The 13,855-nt window shown below is 39.9% G+C and overlaps 1 protein-coding gene across 6 annotated transcripts in view; it reads left to right on the top strand.

The window, feature by feature from the left end:
* SETD7 (SET domain containing 7, histone lysine methyltransferase) overlaps nucleotides 1-13,564 on the top strand; it is a 155,881-nt gene extending 142,317 nt beyond the window's left edge. For all 6 annotated transcript variants that reach the window (XM_072621084.1, XM_072621085.1, XM_072621082.1 and 3 more), the window contains one exon: nucleotides 5,565-13,564. In XM_072621084.1, the coding sequence (XP_072477185.1) occupies nucleotides 5,565-5,745 (181 nt within the window). In that variant the 3' untranslated portion in view covers nucleotides 5,746-13,564. The remainder of the gene's footprint in view (nucleotides 1-5,564) is intronic.
* The last annotated feature ends 291 nt before the right edge of the window (nucleotides 13,565-13,855 follow it).

Raw genomic sequence — 13,855 nt, 5'->3', positions numbered from 1 at the left:
TCCTCAGTAATTCAAGATAAAGAAGAAATGCCATACAAGGGGTTATCACTGTGCAAATCACACAAAATCATGGTGAATGCATGCATCTGGCATGAGGGTTGGGGGAATTTCCTCCACCATTACTGGTAGAAAATCACACCCCATCAGTGATTTAGTAAGTAAGAACTAAGGAGTTGCCTGAGGCTTAAGACAGTTACACAGCTTAGCTATGGTCACACAGATATTGAATCTGAGCTAGATTTAATCTGGCCCGCTTGTTCATACAAGCATCACAAATGGTAGGGCTTCTTAAGAGTCAATCCAATATGGCAGATCTTTAATAAACTTAGTTTTTCTTTGGCTAAAAGAAGACCTGAGTCAAATTCATTCAGGCAGGACCCGGGGTGTCCGTATTTTGGGGTCCCAAGTAAGTAAGCATCAAAAGTGGGATTTGAATCCAACTTTTCATAACTTCAACCCCAGCATTCTATTCATTTTACCACACTGCCTTTGTGTTGTAGCATTTTAGTTCAGTTTTCTCAACGTACCTGCTTCTTCCATGTAAGTTTTTAATTACACAAATCAATATTTCTTTGAAATACTTTAAAAATTATTCTTGCTGAATATCATTGGCAAAGAGAAGCAGTTCTTTTTATAACTTCAAATATAGGTATGGTGGTATGTGAGTTTTATTTTTAATATAAGTAGTGTCATTGTAAGTATGTATAGTATGTTATATGTGTTTATAGCATGTGACACATGTGTTTTTGATGTACAGTGTTTTGTGTTTACACAGTGATGGGTGCATGTCATTTGTTTGTATAGTGAACATTTATGTATAGAGTGCATACATGTGTACATATGTGTTGGACCTCTGTGTAGGAGGGCAGAGCGCTCAGTAAGTGGGAAAGAGGTATGTGTGTATATGAGAATACATCCATGTATGCTTTTGGTATCCTAATCATTCAGTGGATGTGGAGAGGTGTAGTAGGTACAGTACTGTCTTTGGAGTCAGGAAGACCTGGATTCTATCCTGCCTCTGACATTGTACTAACTGTGACTTGCTATTTCTGCCTTCACAGGGTCATTGAATGTCAGAGCCAGAAGGGACCTTGGAAGTCATACAGTGTAGCCCCTTCAGTTTACAGGTGAAAGGATGGAGGCCCAAAGTAGGGAAAGCACACAGTTACCCCACTAGAAAGTGGAGAACGCAGTCTCATACCCAGATCCTCACAATGTTTTTCCTTTGACAACACACTGTCTCCCAAGCTATCTATAACTAAAGTAGAAAAAACTGAATAAAAATTTGTCAGATTAATAAAGAGGCTATAAGGTTATCTTGTGAGCATCCTGTGAAAATACCTTTGGACCTCCATGCGACTTTCATTGCTAAAACTAGCTAGGTTTTAAACTTTGAAGGCCAGTCCCACCATTGCCTCGGATAGATATCTCCTCTCCAGCTGACATTGAAATTCAGAAATAAGAAAAAGTGTCCAGACCAGCCTGGAGATTGCCAGCTTAGCCTCTAACTTCTTTCTCTGCTTTCTGTAGGGTTTTGACTTTAATCATACTTCATTTACTTTTGCAAACTCATTTTCTGGAAAAACAGATTTTGATAGTGACCTACATTAATGTATCAGAGAGAGGTTAGAAAAATGACTGCTTTGGGGGGACCGTATACCGTTGAGAAAGGGAGAAAATTGGCAGTAGAATATATGTATTTGAATAACAGCCTACTGAGAAGTTATTGAAATTTCCTGGGAAGGAGACCTCTAAGCTCTAAATCCTTTTCCACATCAAACTGTTGTATTTCAGAATCTTCAGCATGCAACTTAGTTATTTTGTTTTGGTGAATAGCGTAGCACAGGAAAAGTCAGGTTATATGAGTTTACTGTTGCCCCATATGAAATCCATCTTTTCCTTACAATGTAATAACTTAAAAATAAGTCTCTAGTGTCCAGAGATCTATCTTAGGCTCTGAATTATTTGTCATTTTTTGTCAATGGCATCAATAAAAGTGTAGATCACATGCTTATCAAATTTTCAAATGACAGCAATTAAGAGAGATAGGTGACCAAGTCGAGATTTAAATATAAGTGAACAGACATAGTACAATTATTGTACTACATCAGGATAGATGTCGTGGAATAAAATTGAATTAGGATTAATGTGAAATCTCAGATTCAGGTTCAAAAAAATCCACTTCACAAGTACAAGAAGGGGCAAGGTATGACTCTAGAGATCATCTGAAAAAACAAACAAACAACCGGGAGTTTGAATTGTCTATAAACTCAGAGCAAGTCAATTGTTTGTTATTGGTAGCTAAGCATGTTCATACAATCTTCAGCAGCAGAAATACAGGCTTAGTGCCTTGGACAAGGCAGGTGGAGGGGGAAAGAATGGAAGTACTGCTATACTTTGTCCTAGGGAGACTACCCTAGGTTGTTATTTTGTTCTGGGCTGCCATATTTTAGGAAGGATGCTGAAAATCAGGAGAGCATCAAGGTGGTCCCTGTGAGCATAAAGGAACTAAGTATGTTTAGCTTTGAGAAGACACAAGGAGCACATGACAGCTCCTTCAAAATATTTGAGGGGTTTTTGTATGAAAGAAGAATTAGGCTTGTTCTGCTCAGCCCCTGGGGACAGAACGAGAAACAGTGGGTGGATATTGAAGAGTGAAAATCTTAACACAGTGGAATAGGCTACACTGGGGAGTAGCATGCTCTCTCTTAACTAGCAATCTTTGAGCAAAGGCTGAATGGCCACCTGTTGGATCTCCTGTAGAGGTGATGGGTATTCGGGCACAGGTTGAACTGGATGGACATTGGAGACCCTTCCATCTCTGAGACTGCTTTGTAAGTCCTTTAAATATTCTTAAGTTTACAAGGGCAAACCTCAAAGACTACAACTTAGAAATGAGCGCCATCTTGTACTGGAAGCGGAATTCATGCTGATAGTTTTATACACATATGAAATCACAGGTCCAGACCCCAAAAATCATTCAGTGTAGAGATACAGACCTAAGAAGAAACAGTGAGGCGTGGTGGAAAGATCGTGAAACTTGGACTCAGAAGGCCTACATTGTGGTCTCAGCTCTTAAACTTTCTGGTTCTGTGACTCTGGGCAAGTTTTAGACGTTTCTGTGCCTCTTTGCTTATCTCTAAAATGGGCTTAATTAATATGCTAATTATCTACCCTGAAGGGTTAGTGTTAAGAAAGTGCTTTGTAAAGCTTAAAACACTTTTTAAAAAAGGTGGTTAATAATAACCAACACCTGAAATAAATGATTTGGAATTCTTTTCTCCTTTTTTTTCTTTCCACCCCCTGAAGTTTTTTGCTAATGAGTATGGAAATGACAAAGCAAAAGGGAAACATAAAAATCATAGACCTGGATCTTAGAACGAAATGTCAGCCAGAGCTCCATTCTTTTCATATAGTTTGAACAATGGGTAACTTTATTTATAGAGAAAAGTTAAGGGATAATAATCAAGGATTCTTGAATTTCTTTGCCTGTGTCAAAGAAAGCTTTCCCTTTAAGGTGGAAGATGACCTTAGACACGCTGGCTGATGAAACTTCTTTCCATAACATGAAAGTACAGAGAAGCCCTAATTCCACCCTCTCCCTCCATCCCCCTCTATGGGGGCTTGCCAAGACATTACTTCCCTAATCATCAATCAGACTTTGTTCTTGAAAAATGAAGACTTTCTAAGTTATGCCTAGTTCCCCTTCCATACCCTGTTTCTCAGGTGGAATTATAAAAGAAAGATTGATTCTTTCACCACTTGGGGAAATAAACCCACTTTGCAAAGGGAAGTTGTTGGTCAGTAGATTCAGCCCTGTACAACTCTTCATGACCCCATTTGGAGTTTTCTGGGCAAAGTGGTTCACCATTTCCTTCAGCTCATTTTCCAAATGAGGAAATTGAGGCAAATAGGGTTAAGTGAATTGCCCAGGCTCACACAGCTGGGAAATGTCTGAAGCCAGATTTGAATTCATGAAAGATGAATCTTCCTTTGCAGCCTTTTGCCCTACCTACTGCACCACCTGACTGCCCTGCAAAGGGAAAGATGCCCAATAACCGTGACAATATTGCTGTTCTGATTGGTGGGCATCATAGTATGAAAATGCTGCTTGCTGCCTTCATGAAGGGTAGCTAGGAAGACATGAGAGGCAGGCCATCTGAGAGCTTAGGGACTTACCTTTCCTAAGATCTTTTATTTACTTTTATGCAAAGATTAGATGCTTCAGTGCATTTTGAGCTTTTGAGAATAAAAGTGGCACATCAGGATGCCCAGATTCCTTAACATTCCCTCTAAGAGCAGGGAAACTGAGAATTCCTCCCCCCTGCACCCAGTTTTTACTCTCTATATGTTTTGTATCTATTTATCTATTTACATGTCATTTTCCCCTTGCAGAATGTCATCTCCTTTGAGGTTTGAGGGACTATTCCATTTCTTAGTCCCCAGTCTTAGAATAGTGCCTTGAATATAGTGAGCTACTAAATGCCTGCCAGATTCCTTGGAACTCAGTGGCAACACTAAGGGCTCAAATTTTATGCAACTCTACCACTTAGACATGACATGTCATCATAATTTAGCGATGATGGGTAGCTAGATGAGGCAGTGATAGAGCACAAGGTCAGGAAGACCCGAGTTCAAATCTAACCTCAGACACTTACTAGCAGTGTGACCCTGGACAAATCACTTAATTCTGTTTGCCTTGGTTTCCTCATCTGTAAAAAGAGCTGGAGAAGGAAATGGCAAACTACTCTAGCATCTTTGCCCAAGAAAACCCCAGGGGGGTCAGGACAAGTTGGACCTGACTGAAAATGACTAAACAACAGCAAATATAACCACTGAAAAATGCTGTAGCATTATGCTTTAGAGCTGGAAGCAGCCAGATATGTCGTTTAAACTCCTAATTTTCTAAGTGAGGAAAACTAAGACACAAAGAAGCTAAGTGACTTGCCTGAAGAAACACATAATTAGTCAGCAAAGCCAGGATTTAAACTCAGTTCCACTGTCCTTTTCCCAGTACCACATTACACTGATATCATTCCGGATAGATTTTTTTTTTTAATTGAATCATTTATTTTTATTTCTTTTTTTTTTCATTTTTTTCTTGCAAGGAGGAAGGCAGGGCATTTGGGGTAAGTGACTTGCCCAAGGTCACACAGGTAGTAAGTGTCAAGTGTCTGAGGCTGGTTTTGAACTCAGATCCTCTACCTCCAGGGCCGGTGCTCCTACCCCCAGGGTAGATTTTTAAGTTGTTTTCATTCCTTGTACATTCATTGGTGTGTGTGTGTGTGTGTGTGTGTGTGTGTGTGTGTGTGTGTGAATGAATGAAGGTGTGTGCACACATATATGTTAAGGTGTGTGCACACATATGTTTATGTGTGTGTATATGTATATATACACATACATACATACACAGAGTACAAGACAAGCTCTCAGAAGGAGTCCAGATATTGATGGAAAGTGTTAATCCTTGAAAGGGCCTTTGGTCCTCAACTCTTAGTTGAAATCAATGCTATTAGACATTTGGGCAATATTAATTATTGATGCTAACTTCTTTTGGTATTTAGGTTTGCACATCCACGTTTTGGGCCCATCAAATGCATCCGCACCAAACAAGCAGTGGAGAGAGATGAAGAGCTCACTGTCGCCTACGGATATGATCACAACCCTCCTGGAAAGAGCATGCCAGAAGCCCCTGAGTGGTATCGGATGGAACTGAAGGTCTTCCAGGCTGCCCAGGAGAAGTGAAACACAAACTCGGCTCTTTGGTTTATTGACCTGGAGTAGAAATTTGGATCTATGCACTACGTTTATACTGAAAACTGGATAACCAGGGACTGCCCATGCTGTTACATCATATCCTCTCACTCTGTGTTAGCAATGAGTTTCTTGCATACTAACTAGTTTTGACTCTATTACCCATGCAAGGTTTAAAATTAGCTAGCGTTACAACAACACCTGATTGGGAGGGATTATTTAATATTTTGCCTAAGACAGCGTGATGTCCTTTGGGTATTTAGAATCTAAGTCTGCACCATATTCAGAGATGCCAAATGATTTGACTGAAAAAAAGGGAAATGGGGTATTTTGGTCCTTTTTTTTTTTTTTTAGTTAGTGGTTTTCCATAACGTTATTTCTATAGCCAGTGTCAGTGGTGTGATAACACTTTTGCACACATGCCACAGTGGAGGTTAGAGGATTATTACATTTCAATATTCTCTAAACATAGTATAATTTGCCTTTTAGCCTTTGATCTGTATCTTTGCAATAGAATGACTGTGTTTTTCCTAGTGTATGGAAGAAGCCTGGTTTGTTTGGTTTTTGGTTTTGGTTTTTTTTTGTCATTTCCCCTTTTCTTAGAAATCTCCTGCAAGGGAAAAACCTTTCTAATGGATTTTGTGTGAGTGGCTGTGTATAGATCTCTATGGCGCGCTTTCTCTATATCTATCTATCTATCTATCTATCTATCTATCTATCTATCTATCTATCTATATCATTGTTTCCTTGTTACATTCTGATATAAATAACTGGTTCTAGGAGCCAGTGTATTTTATAGAATTAATATCCTTGCATGAAACTGAAGAGCTCTTTGCTTTAAGACAGAAGGAGAAATGGATTGGATTTATTTGTATCAGGCTATGGAAGATTTGTTACCTGAGTATTCAGAAAGAAAGGAGAGGGAGGAATTAATACCTGGAGGCAGCAATCTGGGGCCATAGAGAGTGCTGTAAATCATTTATCTCATGGGCCCTAGTATAACTTAGATTTGCATAACATGGGACATTTAAACAACAGTCTAGTTTGGGGCATAGTATATTAAATGCCATGTTCAAAAACTAACCATGAGTCCCCATGTGGAATGCAAAAAGGGTTAGGGATTTACTCTTTAATGAAAATAATTATGGCACAAGCATTGATCTCTATGATCAGAATGGAATCTTAAGGCAAAAGCTCTTCACCATTGTGTTTGCAAATTACTTACCTGTTTCAATGCATCGTACGAGTTGTGAATCAAAAATAATACATTAGAGTCAAAGCAAATAGCATTTCAGCCACTCTGCAAGCCATATATACTCAAAAAAAATTGCAGAAACTACAAAAAAAAAAAAAACCTCTGTGTAAGGTAGCTATTTAGGTCTATACTATGACTTGGATTGCTCTGAATGGATTTATAGATTTGGGAGATTTTGGTTTGTTTTTCAACTGCTTAATCACAGCTAAAGCATAGCAGTATCTTGCTTCAGACTGCTTGGGCCATGCCAGCATTTCTTTGGACATAGGTCTCTAGGGCAGCGGTGCTTCTAATTTGCAAGGTGTCACTGGTGGAAACTGACACCCAACTAGTCAGCTTACGCATCTAGTTTAGATAGATAAAGATTTCTGGGTTGCATCAGAGAAGGAGTTATTTGTTGATTGGAAGATGGCAGGGATATGTGGTGAATAAAGAGTTGAAATCAGCATTTGCTATTTCAAATCAAATCTTAGATTACTCTTTATCGTATACACTATTACTAGGTATTATTGGACTTGATTGAAGGCCTTGGGCCTTTGGTTTGGTTCTCCTCTGCCCACAGAGCTTTTTCTGTTCAGGTTCTGCTGTCAAGGCTCATGCAAAGGCAGTCTCTCTCTCCCCTCCCCACCATCTGTGCCGCCATGCTTCCCAAAGGTGCTCATCTGAGCTAGGGCTGTTAACACAAGACCCCATGATTTCAGAGCTCAGTCAGACCCAGGTGGTTCTCATGATTTTGCTCATAGAAGGTAGGCATTCCATGAACCAGTATATACTGAGAGAGTGAATTTGATGCTTATGCATTGGGGAGAGTTGGCAGTGGTGAATGGACCCTACTCTGCACTGCCATAGATCAGCCAGGAAGAAAAATTGAGTTAGCTGCATACCTTTTTGATCAACAAACACCAAGGACGAGGATGAGAATGACCACCACTTTGGGGAAAGACCCCATTCCATAAACTGTGATAGAGGGGACAGGGTTTCTTGGACTTACACACTAGTTGTCCTCATGGTGCTTAGGTTTTTATAAAAGTGAATGTTTTTTGGAGGTGAGTGACTTTTTTTTTTCTGGGCTGTTACCAAGAGAAAAATGGATTTAGTTATCCCAGTCATTTGAATCACAGAATTATGAACAATCTAGGTCAGGGCAGTGGAACCTCTAGCCAGGGGGAGGGTAGTTCCAGCCATTGGTTTGATGATTGCATTCCTCTGGGTGATATCGCCTTGGTCATTGCTACTGTAAGTGATCATTTCTCCCCCAGAGGACTGCTCTGGTTAAGTCATTCGGAATGGACGCTCTAAAGGGTAAAGGATGAGAGTAAGTGATGAGCTGTGAAAAGTGTGCAGTAGAGTAGAAAGAGCACTGGACCTATCCTGACCCTGCTACTTACAATTTGTCTGATTAAGAAGATACTTAATTTTTCTGAGCCTCACTTTCCTCATTTGTTAAATGAAGGGGCTGAATGAGTTGATCTCTCTAAAGTCCCTTCCATTTCACATCCAATAGGTGACATCACTCAAAAGTTAATATCCTAAATCAATTGTGATCTGATGCTCACCTGAAAACCGATCATCTCTCTGGCCCTATCTCCTTCTTTCTACCTCTCTCTCCCTACCTCTGTTTCTGTCTTCCAAGAGAGTTTAAGAGAGCTAGATTCGTAGGTTTGGAAGGGATCTCATTATAGATGAAGACTAAGACATGAAGTGACTTGCTCAAGGTCCCAGAGACAAGTGGCAGAACCAGGATTTTGACCTTTGGTCCTCTGCCTCCATTCCCCGTGCATTTTGTACTATGTACACAGCCTCTGTTGACCATGGGCTCTTCCTTTCTCCTTTCCCCCTCTTCTTTATTCTCTCTCTTTTTTGTAGAATATCACATATGTATACATGTACAAAGCTGGGACAAGGGATGTTGGTGCTTTTGGTGGAGTTTGAAAATTATATGTCCCCCCTGGCTTTTCCTGTCTAGCAAAGGGACAGGAAAACGTCCTTCACTGAAACATATACAATTTGATTTTCCAAACAGGAAAAACTTACATGCTGTGGAGAGCGGAACTTTATGGCGTTAAAAGCATGTGCATTTGTAAAATCAGATATCCCGAAGTCCCTAACTGCAGCCCCTAACATGTTCACATCCTGGGTGGTCACCTAACTTGCCTACCCTTAGTCCCATCTCTGTGTATGCCCATCCGTCTCCCTCTGCCTCCTCATTTATCTCTGCTGTGTTATTCCTTCTTTTTGTCTCTCTGTCTCTGTCTCTCTGTCTCTGTCTCTCTGTCTCTGTCTCTCTGTCTCTCTGTCTCTGTCTCTCTGTCTCTCTCTCCTTATTGCCTCTTCCACTAAACTGGACTCACTAGATACTATTTTATATTCCTTGTTTTTCTAGCTTAAAGCAGGTGAGTCAATCGTATTTTATTACTTTGGATAAGCTATGGAAGGTTTTTCGTGGCCTTTTATGAGTGAAGGGAGAGGGAGAAAAATACCCCAGCGCTCAGCTAAGTTTGTGTGAAATGTGTTCATCTGTATCACTATTTGCTGTCTGAGCAGGCCCCTTCTTTGAGCACTCTGGAAGAATATGAGCCTAGTTTCTAAGGGGCAGATGTTTGGGGTCAAAGGCTTGATTAGAACCTAAGGGGATCCTGACCTTTGTGTTGGCCAGACTGTGTCACTGACCCTTCTCAGTGGCTTTGCTCATTTAGCTGCTAAAGGCATTTGGTGCTGATTGTTGGCAAATGTGGAATGGCTCCCTAAAAATTCGTCTCTGCATACTGACTCTTCATCCTGCTATCTATCTCTTTCAGTGTTGTAGTAGCTGGAGCTTCTTGCCTCGTTTTTCTGATCTGGTGTCTCCCCACCCCAGCACTCTGTCTCTTCTGTGGGATTCAGTTTAGAAACTGGACCTCAAAGAAGAAAAACAACTTTTCTACAACAGCCTAGTGGTGAGCATGGAGGGGTACATTTTAAGGAATGGTTTTTGAGGTTTTTGTTAAGTCTTCCTTGGAGGCAAAAACTCTGCAAACAGGGCCTGGCCCTGGTTCCCTGTCTTCCAATCTAATTTTTACATTTTTGGGGGGCTCTTTATTCCAAGAAACTTGGACTCTTAAGTCGTTATTAGGCTTGGAGACCAGGTATCTGTAAAAATGTAGGTTTTTGCCCCAAATCTGGATTGGATTTCACCATTTCTGTAAGTAGGTGAAAAAGTTGAGGAGGTAGACATTCTGAGGAAAGACCTTTAGTTATCTCATCTCCCTGTATGCCCTCACTGAACCTGAGCACACATGCATGTACGTAGTGAGGGGTGGGGAGGAGAGCAAGGGAAAAACTTGGCCTGTGTTTGTCCCAGAAGTGTAATAAAGGGAAGAACCTTGGAATGTGTGGAGTGCCCATAAGAGAAGTATAAGGAAGGAGGCTAGATCAGGCTCCTTCATCAACGTTAGCAATGCAAGAATTTCCAAGGTTAAAGGTAGAAGGCCCCAAGGGACATCTTCACGTTGACAAAAGCAACTTGAGAGCTTGAATGTGCTTAGTTCTAGACTAGCCTCAAGGAGCTTTTCTCACTGTGGGTCTTTTGCATGCTTCTCTGTTTCCTCAGCATCTTTTCAAACCTTGGTGAAGCAGTAGCTTTGGTTAGCATTCAGTCAGAACTAATCCATAGAAACTTATTCCTGAATGGCATTTGAGTTGGCTAATTTGGGAAGGAAGAGCTTTATTCATAGAAAGATCCCAGATGAAAGGAATAGATGAAGAGTTGAGGTTTTATGTTTTGTTTTGGTTGTCAGGTTTTTTTGTATGTTTGTTTGCCTGCTTTGGGACTTGCTTCACCCTGGTCTACCTAAAAACTTAAGAAGGATATGAATTTTTAAAAGTCCCTCTAGGAATCAGTTCAGGACCAGAGATGTGTTCTGAAATATGGAAAAACTCTTATCTTTGTAATACTAACAACCTGAAAACACCACCAAGGCTAATTTCATTATAATTGTTCCAGTTGTTGAATATGGTAACAGTTAAGTATCGTATATAGAAATATGTATCTTCACATATATACATGTGTAATATTTTTAAAAGAAAGATGGCATGGCCTAGTGGATGCAGAGATGCAGCTTTGCAATCAGGAAGATCTGGGTTCAAGTCTTGCCTTGTCTTCCTGACTCCAAGGTCATATCTACCCAACAGGCCATGCTATATGACCATACCACATCTCTTAACCTCTTTGAACCTCAGGCAACTCCTTGAGTTGCTGATCTTCATGGGTGGAAAGACTTAGCACACCGAGTGTTTGCTGTGCTGATGATCCAGACCAAGAAAAGGTTTAAAACACCCCCGGGAGAATATATTGAAAATATTCAGGTAGAAAGGGTAGATAGCTGTTTTTAGAAAGCCAGTCATTCACCCAAGATTCAATCTGAAAAGTAGGAATGATTTCAAACCTTCAAGGCATTTCTTTTTTCTATAATAAATGATTCAAAATAAACAAGCCAGCTAACCAACCAACAGAAAGCTGGCATCACAGGATCTATTAACTGTATATTTACCTTCCACAGATCAAAGGTGTGCAATTTTTTAAAGATGTCCATTTGAAACTCCCCAGTAAGATTCTTTCTTACTTTTTCCCTGTTATAAATTTGAATCTCCTATTTTGCTTTTTTGTTTTGTTTTTAGAAAATTATGAAATTTTAATGCACATTTTATTTTTCCGAGCATAAGGATACACATTAAAAACAGTTAAAATATTCAAGCCATACATCCACAGGTGTGGGGAATACTTTCCACAAATTTTAATGCATTTGTATGTAAATAGATGTTTGTATGAGATATTTTCATGGTAGAATGAATATATTTAAATGAAATTGATTTATTCCAGTGCTATTTAAAAAAAAAAAGACAAAGTTTTGTGAGGATTTTCTGAGTGCATTAGCAAAGAATACAGAATAATTTTATATACAGGAGCCTAAAAATATTCTAAGTAGCAGTGACTTGTCCTCAGTTGTTACATCTGCTATTGAAGAAGCTAATAGGCTCTATTTTCCCCAGTGCCTGAGTCCCCTCTGGGTAGTAAATTAGGGGCTGATGGAGTCACAGTCACTCTTCAGTCACTAAAGGGTCCTAAAACTCAATCAGAGCCATTAGTGCAAATAGTGTGATAATCCAGTATGGCAGCATCACTGGAATCAAACACAAGTGGGTGTTGGAAGCCTGGAGATGCATTTTCCAGCTGCTGTTAACTTCCATCCCTACTGCCCAGGCGCAGACCCGGTCAGGTTGCTTTTAGCGAAGATCAGGTTAAGCCTCATTCTCAGGGTGGGGAGATCCCCAAAGTTCTGTCGATAGCTCCTGCATACTTCACTCTCCAGAAGGAGGGGCTGAAGAAAGGGCAGGGAGCATCAACCAGCATTTTACAGAGTGGCGAATTACCTAATCTCAGTTCTGGAGTGAATGCATTTTCCTGAACTCCTAACTTACTACCAGAGAGACCTGTTCAGACAGGAGGAGAATCTTGCCCCTTCTGTATGGAACATTAAGCACTCACAGTTGTTTGAAGTCATTTTAATATTAAGACCAGTCGCATTTCTAGGACATACCTCTCAACTATCCCTCAAAAATGAGACAGTAAAATTTTGTTACCATGGATTATCAAGACTTGAGTTTTCTTAATGGTGCCTCTTGGATAAAAAAAAAAAGAATAATTTTGTTATGATTAATTTTCAATGTATGTGCACAAATCCTAATGCGGATTTAGGTGGTTCAATTTTGGGCTACTATACTTTTGATTCTAACATGAGAAAACTCCCAAGCACAGAGCCATAACTGTGACAGAGTGGCAGGGGCTTTGACCCAGGGCAACAAAATTTGAGCTTGGCACTTAATTAACAAGAACAATTAATTAGAAGAAGAAGATAGACAGCATTTTCCCCCAACACTAACCAATACATCCCAGTTGAGCCCCTCCATCATTGGAACCCATCACAGTGGTGGCCTCTTTAACTTTCAGGGTTCCAGTGTCTTGGGGCAGAGGGAACTGTCTTCCCATTATGGGGCATTGTCCTGAGATCTCTGCCTTCCCCCGCCCTCCACTGAGTATATCTGCAGAAAACTGATTTGGGGGTATGTTTTGTGAAGCTTGCCCATAATTTTTCCTCTACTTCTTTATTTAACCTGAGCTGTCACTTAGTAGATCGTGAGGTATGTTTAAGGGTTGAAAGATTGGGGTGAGTTTGCAGAAGACACCGCAGCAAAACAGGAACCCCACCCCACTGTACCATGCAAACATTCTCGATTGGTCTCTTACTGCATTTGAACAAAATTGATAAGCCTTATCCAACATCTGTAGAGTTGTGATTTTTAAAACTATGGGAAACTAATGAAAGATGTTTACATGAATGATGTTTGCCCTTACTGAGTTTTGAATGAGTTTTTATAGTGTGTCTGGGTGCATGTATAAGGAAGTAGGAAAAATGTTTCTGAAATAAAACTTGACAAATATTTGTAATGAGAAGTGAATTTTAAATATTGCTACAATTGCGCTATAGAAGCAACGCAAGTATTAAACAAAAAATGCAATCCTGTCTTGTCATACTTGTCTTTTTCCTCCTTTATAGATACTTGGTTTTTTATTTCTTTTTTTAATTATTTTCTTTTTTTTCAGTGTTCTACAATCACTTCCATATATCTTAGATTTTTTTCCCCTCCCTCATCCTCCTTCCCCCCTCCCTCTCCACTCCTTCCCTGAGACAGCATGCAATCTTATGTAGGTTCTCCTATTAAATACATTTTCACCTTAGTCATGCTGACTAGAAGAATTAAAATGAATGGGAGAAACCATAAAACAAACCCAGAACAAAACATAATACA

This window comes from Notamacropus eugenii, chromosome 6 (assembly GCF_028372415.1).
Source record: "Notamacropus eugenii isolate mMacEug1 chromosome 6, mMacEug1.pri_v2, whole genome shotgun sequence".
Taxonomy (NCBI): Eukaryota; Metazoa; Chordata; class Mammalia; order Diprotodontia; family Macropodidae; genus Notamacropus; species Notamacropus eugenii.
This window is presented reverse-complemented; position numbering and strand designations above follow the sequence as displayed.